The 10,983-nt window shown below is 34.8% G+C and overlaps 1 protein-coding gene across 1 annotated transcript in view; it reads left to right on the forward strand.

Moving 5' to 3' along the window:
• LOC106882819 (plexin domain-containing protein 1) overlaps positions 1–10,983 on the forward strand; it is an 85,366-nt gene that overhangs the window by 60,863 nt on the left and 13,520 nt on the right. Inside the window, exons 6-7 of the mRNA XM_052970200.1 lie at positions 6,844–6,903; positions 9,638–9,702. Of these exons, the coding sequence (XP_052826160.1) occupies positions 6,844–6,903; positions 9,638–9,702 (125 nt within the window). The remainder of the gene's footprint in view (positions 1–6,843; positions 6,904–9,637; positions 9,703–10,983) is intronic.

The raw sequence follows: 10,983 nt of genomic DNA on the forward strand, positions 1-10,983 counted from the left end.
TACAGTGCCAGGAGAGTTCCTTCTGAATACAAAGTCAGACCCGGATGTCAAAAGGTACCTCACTGGGAGACAGCATAGGCCATTTGCACCCCATTCCCGTGTTGACACACGGTACACCCAGATCATTCGTACCAAATAACTTCCACATGGCTAACTTTGTGTTCGTTCGATGTGACACACGATGAAAACCCCTCTAGTCACCCTGGTCCATATCAAGTAATACATTTGGGAGATTAAACATTCCAACTCCTAATTTACAGACGACAAGACACAGTCTCCATCAATAGATTGAAACCAGCCCATCTCGATATTGACAACCTTGTTCAAGTAGCCCAGCCACCAAACAGGGACCGTCCTAGACAGACCACACCAACCCTTGACAAGGAACAGTCAACAAAGAATCAAATAACCACATGCATGGGCAGGACAATTAAGACGCCTTCCCATTTCCAACGACAGTCAACAGTTCTGGTGGGGAGCTATGTAGGGCAGGATTTGTGACAGACAAACTGTAGACAGGAACTTTGCTGTGGGCCAGCTAGGAAGTTGGTCCGCAGCAAAAGGGACTTCCAGTAGGAGAAGAAAAACAAAAGAATGTCAACAGTGAGTATTAAGCGAATCTGAATGAACTAAACAGAAATATCTGGCGACTGAAGCTCTGATGTATATAAAGTAATAAACCTTTGATAAATGTGTTCTCGTCTCCACTAGTTTGTTTGCGTATAGCTTAAAACTATAATCCTATATTTTAGCTGATAATTATAGATACTATCTAAAGTCTCAACTTAATTGTCTTTCACCAAGATGTCTTTAGTTCAAGACCAACATTGCTGTCTCATTTTTGTTTTGTTTTGTTAATTTGTTTTGTTTTGTTTTGTTAATTGAGATGAAAGGACACCATCACCCCTATATTTTCATGCACAATTCACTTGGCTGTAAGCAAAGCCATTGTTTTCTTGAACTCATTTCTTGCAAGCAGTAGGTGCACTATATCATTGATAAGTGTTTTCATGTTTATGTTGGTTGGCCCTCCTCCAGTAGATATTCTCACCATGACTATCCCATAATTTTTCTTTTTTGTTTATCTGTGTCTCCATTTTCATTCTCTAAGACAGCAGGGTGTGATTTAAATTTGGCTGTTTTTTTTTTGTTCTTGTTTTTTTTTCTTAATTAATGATAACATAATTGTATGAGGTCGTATGTTCTCTAGTTACTTCAGAATGGCATTGATCAATACTTTGGTGGGCTTTACACATATGATTACATATATCAGAATTAAACACAGTTAAGAAGAACATTAAATCTTTGTGCAATTTGAGAAGTGAATTTGCTTGATATGTAGGATAATAGTCAGAAATGAATAGTCTTCACTTAGCTGCAAACAATGAGTGCAAGAATCTGCCAAATGATGACAGAGATCCAGTATTTCAGATGTAAAAAAAAAACACGTGTAGTTGGCAGAAGAATTCAGTATCTTCTGATCCATCACCCACTTTGATGGTTTACTAGCTATAAATGGCTGTTCCTCTTTCTTTAGTCATCTAATTAATGTTGGATCTCATTGAAAATTAAAGCAATCTCTCAAAAATCTTTAAAGAGCTATTTTCTACATGCATAAGGCAGTTGGTATAGAGCATAAGAGTTGAAGTGTGCAAGAGAAATTACTATTTGGTTTTTGGTCAGTGATACAAATAGACATTGTGTGGTGGTGGTTGGGGGCAGTTCTTGTGCAGCTGTTATTTGAAGAGTACTTATTGTCAAAGAACAGGGAAGGAAACTTGAAAGACCCTACAGAGTAGATGAAAAAGAGTTGGTTGGTAAACAATGCTGTGTGGTCAAGCTATCTAATCAAAGCTAGTATAGAAAACTAGAAATTAAAATGTTGATGCAGTGTACTGCTTACTAATTTCTAGAAGTAACTTGAGGGCCTATTTGATAAGGCTTTAATTACCATTATACAGTGATTATTGAACTTACTCTATCATTTAGTTGGGATTATAGAGTAGCCCAGTAACATTTTCATGTAGAGATCTAGGTATTTGTACATATATCAACCTTTAATGGGTGTATTTCATAAGTAATTAGTCATATGGTATAATGAGTAGTAAAACTATTTACACTGCAAATTTCAATTTGAGATATATATTTTCTCAGAAATTAGCATGCGGCATGTTTTTGATATGAAGAAATCGATCTTATAACATATATTTAAGGTTTATTGGTTAAGTAGAGTTAATAGATCACCAGACAAAGTGCTTTATGGTATTTACTCTTTTCTCTTTATGTTTTAAGTTCAAATCTAAAGATAAACTTAGTTTTACACTCTTCTAATTCTGGGTCAACATTATTGACTATGTCCCTAAATTGTCCTTACAATTTGTGAATTGTGTAATTTAGAAATCCTTATTCAAATACTTTAATCAGGGGTTTCATTTCTATTTCAAATGAAGTTTACAGTAAGCCTGTGTTTCTTTCTCTGGATTTTCACTTGGTTTTTGAAGTTCATTTAGTGGTTGTATATCTTTTGGGAATGACAGTAGTGCTTTCCTTACCAGAAATGTCTCAAAATTCATTTTCTGCTAGAAGGTGAATCCTGTTCCATCATAAAAATATCATGCAGATATGAGAACATTAATTTTGAAAATGTCTCCCCTCTGTTGTTGGTTCATTGACTTCCATTGCTGAGTTGATCAATCCCTGAACACCTTCATGTGTAGCGATCTAGAGAAGAGTCTGTTCCTCAGACATTGATATTCATGTAATACTCAGAGTTGTAGGATGTTGCTTCTTCATTTGTATTCTTCAGAAAGAAACTGGGTTCTTGGTAATCAAATGTCAGATGTAGCTTCATGATCAAGCAACAGACACTGATAAAAATCCAACTATAAAAAATTGATGGCTTCTATCCCATCACCCCTATATTTTCATGCACAATTCACTTGGCTGTAAGCAAAGCCATTGTTTTCTTGAACTCATTTCTTGCAAGCAGTAGGTGCACTATATCATTGATAAGTGTTTTCATGTTTATGTTGGTTGGCCCTCCTCCAGTAGATATTCTCACCATGACTATCCCATAATTTTTCTTTTTTGTTTATCTGTGTCTCCATTTTCATTCTCTAAGACAGCAGGGTGTGATTTAAATTTGGCTGCTATTTCTAGTGTGTTAGGTGACCGCATAGAATCTTCCTCAATGGCTCCTCTTTTGTTTGTTTGTGGTGATGAGTTTGTATTGCTGAAGACAATGAAAGATGATGACTCTTATGTATACTCTTTTTCAGTAGATCCTGAAGTTCATACTTTCTTTCTGCTTTTAGATAAGAAGATGGAGAGTACACCAAGTCAATGATGGTCCCTCTATGTAGCTCTTTAAGCAGCTAGAAATAGCAGCCAAATCTTCCTTGGTTCATACCTTTCTGTATTAAAAAGAGGCCACATCATAGGTATACCAAAACGTGAGGTGGTCATTATTGGAATGTCTCTGAAAGACAACTGGGATTAGATAACAACTGCAGCAACAACAGTTTTAATGTAGCAGTTGCCATTCTCATAATTTGGTCCTCATCTTATCCTTATTTACTATTGCTCCTCTATGTAGAGAAGAATATTAGGATTAATATTCTGAGAAAATTGCTTCATTTATTTAGAATCAAATTATCATCATCAAAATACATCCATTTTCCATGCTGGTATGGGTTGGATGGTTTGGCAGGAGCTAGCCAGCTGAAGACCTGGCTGAGTTCCATATCTGTTTTGGTATGGTTTCTATAGCTGAACGCCCTTCCTAATGCCAATAACTTAACAGTGTACTGGGTGCTTTTACATGGCACCAGCACTATGAGCCCGCAAGATTTGAATTGCTCAGCTGATGAAGGATGCAGGAGTCATGCCTGTATGCAATTTAACTTGATGTATCCTCTCAAGCACAGCAAACTGCCAGGAGTCTTGCTCCCTTGTCATCCCCTCTGTGAGGCCCAGCATCTGAAGATCCTATCTCACCACTTCATCCCACATCTTCCTGAGTCTACTCCTTCCACATGTTCCCTCCACAATTAAAGATTGGCACTCCTTGATTCAACTGTCTTCATTCATACGCATTACATAACCAAACTACATCCGATGCCTCATATTTCCAGTTTTTCTCTCAAATCACATTGTATTGTACATGCACACTGACATTGCCCATCCAGCTGCACATGCAGACTTCATTTCTTTCAAGCCTTCGCATCTCCTCAGTAGTCACAGCCCATATCTCACTGCCATATAGCATAGCTGTTTGTACACAGGCATCATACAATCTGCCCTTCACTCTGAGAGAGAGACCCTTTGTTATTAACAGTGGTAGTAGCTCTCTAAACTTTACCCAGTCTGTTCTTATCCTAGCAGCTATGCTTTTGGAATAACCTCCACCACTACTAACTTGGTCACCTAAGTAATGGAAAGTGTCTACTATTTCTAAGGATCTTCACTTTCAATAAATATGTTAGAACAGAGCTGTTATCATGGTGTTTAAGGAATTTAGCTTTGCCGTTTTTCCTTATTTCTTTCAGTCTCATTTCTTCTCTGCGCATCTGTATCATATTAAACATATTTAGCATTGTGAATGTGTATGGTCTACTAATGAAGATGATGCCCTCATGATTATAATGTTCTAATTGGATATCTGAATTTGTGTGGTGCATTATGTCCTTGAGCAAGGTATTTCACATTGCCCCAGTTGATTCAGCTGAAAATGAGTCCCAACTAAGTTCTGAAGCTGCCCTCTCACCCTTCAACTGCCACTTCCTCTATGTTCTGCAGGGTGGGAAGGCGCTTGTTATCAGGTCATACTCCACTTGTAAGTGACTAAGTTATGGGCTGTAGTTTTTGACTTTTAGCCTTACATGTAACAGTGTTTGCTTTTGTCTTCAAATCCAGGATTCATTGTTGCTTATTTAGTTAACTTGCCAATAACCTCCCCGACAGCTTGACATTTCTTTGAACACTCAGTTATTTCATGTTTGTGCATGCATGTCTGAATAGAGTTTACAACGCAATCGTTTTATTGTCAAGGTCAAACTGTGGCTGTCACTTAAAAGATTTTACTGTTGTTCTAAATTATTGAAATGTCATTTATTATTATTATACTATCAATTCAGTGATACTCTCTCAACCAATTTTTATTACTATAAAACTACCCTCATGTTAAATATCTTCAATCATTTATTTTCATTTTAAATTATTTTCTTTCTAAAGTTTAATATTTAATAATACTAACAAAAACACTGCCCTCTGAGTGGTTTTCTGTTAGTCACTAATTTATATTTACACATTTGATTCCCAAGTTGTGTAATTATTCTAAGTTACATCTAATTTCCCTTTGTATCCTTTATTCATCAATAAATAAATGTAGAATGGCAAGCACTTCAGAGACTTAAAATTTGTGAGGAAATCAAATATTATGTTGACTTATCTTAGCTGTGTAAAAGTCCTTAGTTTATCATATAGATACATTTCAGATGATGTCATAATTTGCATGATTGGTAAAAATCACAGTGAAAAACTTATTGTTGGTTGAAATACATGTGATTGTATAACTGATTATTTGCTCTACATTACTTTTTGTATCAATTACAATACAGTCTCCTATTGCAGTACATAAGGTTATTTTTTGAAACATTGTGCTCAACAATGGTTGATAGAAAATGAGATACAAGGTGGTATCAAAAAGTTCCCGAACTAATTACATTTAATAAAGAAATAACTTATTTACCGAAGTTTTAACATCTTGTTTGAAATAGTTACTGGTCCCAGAAGAGGGTGCGAAAGCAATACCATGTTGTATTTTGGCGAGAAACTCGAGTGAGGAGAGCTTGGTGACAGACTGCATTGTCATCATGAAACATCCATTTCTTTATGCTCTACAGATCTGATTGCTTTTGCTTCATGTCCTCTCTCAAATGCTTCAAAACGTTGCAGTAACACTCTCAATTGATGGTCTGGCCCTAGGGGACAAATTCTCAATACACAATATTATGGATGTCAAAAAGCAATGAGCATGCTTTTGACTGAGCTGTTGAAGTGCCTGTGCCACTTGAAGCATTGCATATGAGTCATTACCTCATCACTGTAAGCTTCCTGAAGCATGCTCAATGTCTCTGTAGCCAGACTTCCCAAGTTTAACACAAAATTTCATGTTGGCTTTTTGTTCCAACTTCCTGTCCATGACAAAAATCGCAGACTACAGCATACACGTCACAAAAACACAAATTTCACAACTTGCAAAGTAAACACAGCTATGTCACTTAGCACACTGCCTCATGAAGGTCACTGCTAGTTCTCACTGTGTGCTGCAGAAGTAGTCCACGATACCACCTCGTAAGTTTATATTTGGTAATATTGACATAAGTAAATTAAAACTCCTTTTCTTCTTCACAAACACCTGGCAGATTTGATGTGGAATTAGACTTATAATTAAAATTATAATTTGGAGAAATGCTTTTACTGATATGTCATGAAAGTAGCATCATGATGCCTGAGAGAGAAAGAGAAAAGTCATATCACAGCATTAAAAAAACACAGTATCACATTAAATTCAAATAAGTTTTTTTAATTGAAATCTTCAATAAATATAAGTTCATTGAGAACTATAATTTGATAAAAATATTAAAATTGGAATTTTTAAGAATTTTCTAGACAGTGTAGTCTTTAATAATTGCTTTTATTTCTTAGTAAAAATGATTTCAAACTAATTAATAAGCAATGTTCTTTATTGTAGTATAGCTGAACATCTCAATTTAGATTATCTTTTTTATTTTTTATTTTATTTATATATTATAGTTTTCCAATATTGTGTTACTTTTTCAGACAGCATGTTTGTAGTTCATTGGAAAAATGTTCATCTCCATGATCAGAAATCAGTGAAAGGTGAGGATGAATTCTTATTCTGTTTTTCTTTTTAAATGTACCCATGAAATATATCACAAAGAATATAATCTTTTAGAGCGAGACAAGATTGTAACTTTAATTTATTCATGTGAAGCTTTAGTGTAATTATGACCCACATATATCTTCTTTGTCACAATATTTATCTATCTGCAAGTAATGCAGGACCCTTGGTATACGGTATAAAAAGGTTCTAAATTTTTTTTAAAAACATATTAAGTTTTCTTATTCCCCAAAAGTAAAACTACAATTTCATTTACATGTTTTAGGTAGATATGGTTTATGACTCTTGTATTTGCTTGTATAAATATTTAAATACTCTGTCAGAAAAGAGTCTTATTTGGTTAGTGTTTCTTACAATCACAGGTAATTTCCATTTATGAAGAGAGGAAATAGTTCTATTGTTGCCATTAAATGAAATGTCTTACATTGTTAGAATCTTAATGGCAGTAAACTAAAAAGAGGTCTGCAAAGACTGCTCTTATAAAGATTGTATTTGTATTACCTCTGAACTTTAAAACATTTTGGATTTAAAGAAATTATTTTAGATCTGTGTATGAGCTGGTGCCGTGTGAAAAGCACTCAGTTCACTTTGTAGGGTGGTTGGTGTTAAAACCATACTGTAAAAACCATGTCAAAACAGACACAAAAGCCTGGTGCCGTCTGCTGCCTGGCTGGCTCCTGTCAAACTGTCCAACCCATGCCAGTATGGAAGACATGCATTAAACGATGATGATGATGAACTCTTGTGTGGAATTTTGTAGAGTGAGAAATCTTGTACATCTATTAGTAATAAAGTAATGTGACATTAATTGAGGTACTTTAGGAAAATAAAAAAATGTCTAGATGCTGGTGTAGTCATAGCTGTGTGCTTAAGAAGCTTACTTTGTTATCATATAGTTTTGAGTTCAGCCATACAGCCCAGCAATTTGGGCAAATGTCTTTTATCATAACCCTGGGACAACCAATGCCTTGTGAGTGACTTTGGTAAGCAGAAACAATGTGGAAGCCTGTTGTGAATACACACATACGTACGTACATACATACATACATACAAACAAACAAGGATAATATAACACAAGGATAGAGGATAACAGACTTTAAGAGTAGATCACATCATTTGTTTCTCACAGTACACCAACTTTAGTTGCTGAATTTATATTCATATACCATTGTAAAAGATTATTTTTTATAATTGCTGTACAGTTGAATGCTGCTCAATAACAGCCATGTGTGGGCACTTCATCAAGGCAGAATACAATTAATTCTTGTTGGATTTTTTCTGGGTACATGTGTGTCTTTGTATATGTCCTTTCCTACTATTGCTTGACAACTGGTGTTGGTTTGTTTATGTCCTCAACTAAACAGTTTGGCAAAAGAGATTGTTCGAAGGATTATTTACTTAAACTCAGTGGAATACATCCACCGGTTTTCAAGAATAGAAATATTAATATTTCTAAGTCTCTCTAAAGGAGACTACGGCAGCGGTACTGGATATTAATAGTTATCGCCAAGCCAACATGGCAGTTCAAAAAAATAGGACAAATGCTGCTATTGATTAGCTCCAAGAGGCCATCACCCCTAGCTAGCTATGTGACACATGAACCTGTGTCCATAATAACTTTCGAACAAAGGAGGTCAGCCGCCTCCCCTTGCTGGTCTGACATCTACAGACTAGTTTCAGGGTATTTGCCCCTTATCAATGTAGAGCAGCCAAACTAGTCTGTAGATGCCAGACCAGCAAGGGGAAGCGGCTGACCTCCCCTGTTCAAATGTTATAATGGACACAGGTTCGTGTGTCACATAGCTAGCTAGAGGCGATGGCCTCTTGGAGCTAATCAACGGCAGCATTCGTCCTTTTTTTCTGGATTGCCATGTTAGCTAGGTAAAGTTATTTTAACAACTTACAAATTCCTATGCATACTTAAAGAACCATTTTCTATAGATCATTTAGCATGGTGTAGTAATCAAGTTGAAAATAAAGGCTCCACATTATAATATCATTAGCTAGCTGACATGTTTAAGACATTTAGAAGGCTAACTGTTGATGGCACTGCTTAGACATTCTAAATTATGTTAGTAAATCCTCCTTTATTATGGTGTCTCCCCTTAAGAAAACTTAAGGCTCCCATTCAGTGGCCTAAAAATGTAAGGTGTCTTTGAATAGCCTGTCTTCCAATCATTTTACATTTGCATGCTGATGTTAATGACTTTTAGATAATGTCTTAAGCCAAAAATTACTTTGAAGTGACTTCAAATAAGTGGACCCTATCACTTATAAAGTTTGATTTCATTTTAAGCAAAATCTAAAACATCTTCTTGAAATATTATAACATTACAAAAATTTACTCTTATATAACATTATTAAGTAATTATGATGCACAACTTAAATATTCTCTCCTGATGTACATCTCTAATACAAGGAATACGGCTGAATGACTGAATGGTGTCAGAAAGTTTCTGTTTTTGCTGTAATGTTTATTTCAATCATGCATTCATATAAATGTTGTATTACAGTTCTTGTGATTCAACTATTTTAAGGCTTAAGTTTGTTGTTCGTGATACAGCCATAGTGAAGTTTATGAAGTATAAAATAGATAGTACAGAGCTACATTAAATGTACTTTTTTCTTTTGTGTTCATAAATATATATTGTAGATTTAAATCACAAGAGTTGAAAAAGTGCTGACAACAGGAATTTTGTTTTCTCTTTACAGATGATTCCTTTAATTTCCAAGTGATTTTACTGAAAAATGGCACAATAAAATTTGTATATAAAAAGGTGATTATTCAAAGTTTGTTGTGCAGTTAAATTTTAATCTAGAATTCATTGTCATATTTTTATGTGTTAATTAAGCCAGCAATTGAGGAAGATTTTACAATTGAAGATAACCATTGATAAGTGTGGTGTATCTAAATATAGTCTTGCTGTAAAAATTGGTTGGTGTTAAGAACCAAATTAATGAGAGAGAGATAGACACAGAGAAAGCTGGAGATTTAAGACCCTTAGATTGCTTCATTCAATCACTGATAAATCAATACATCTGGGGTCAAAAATGATTACAAGGCCCTATTTTGTGAATTATTTATTTCTTTATGGGTTAATCAGAGGAGGAGGTGTAGTCATAAAGGCTTCCAAATTGAATGGAGGAAATATTCCCAAGCTTGCAATTGAGTGAACTTTGCTAATGGCACATCCACTCAGAGACCAGTTGGTGATCATGTTAAACTGGGCAACAAATTAAATTCACAACTGATATAGTCATTAACTTGGATTTCAAATTTAAGCAGTCTTTGTAGCTGTATATCTATAAAGACAATCCCTTACACTGCATTGTTCGTGATAAACTTTTATTTAAGATTAGCAGAAATGCCCGGCGTTGCTCGGGGCTTAATTACTTTAAAGTACTCGATTCTACTCAATTATCATTATTGAGGCAAGGATTGATATAAGTTTACGCCCACCCAATCGATTTGCAACTCGATAGAAAGCCCTGCAAAGAGCATTGCAACACTCTCAGTAGTGGGTAACAATAGAATAATGTAGGTCATAGGGTCATTTTTTCAGTCAAAATAACTCCTAATTACGAAAAAAATCAATAAAACTACGTACAAAATCATTTTCCCCTCTAAAACAATCAAATTTACTCTTTCTATTTCTATTACAAATTGTTTCAACCACAGATAGAATTCCCTTCCCTACAAACTGACAGTTTGTAGGGAATAAATGTTTGACTGTCGATCATATTTGAAAAAGATTGACAGGTATTTGTATGTATGTGTTTATGTATGTATTAGAGTGCATTGTCCATGATCTTTTGCCACGTCATGTACCCAGTTATGTATCTATGTGTACATGTAGATGAAGGTATGTACATATATATGCATATACTCATATATTTATATATATATATATATATATATATATATATAGATATGCAGGGCAGGGAATCGTCAATTAGTAATAAAATTAATAATTAACAATTTTGCCGGGTAGCTCAGTATGAAAAAACCTTTTTCGGTAAAAAACATTTATAATCATAAATATATAGGGATTGACAGT

Source organism: Octopus bimaculoides, chromosome 8 (assembly GCF_001194135.2).
Source record: "Octopus bimaculoides isolate UCB-OBI-ISO-001 chromosome 8, ASM119413v2, whole genome shotgun sequence".
NCBI lineage: Eukaryota > Metazoa > Mollusca > Cephalopoda > Octopoda > Octopodidae > Octopus > Octopus bimaculoides.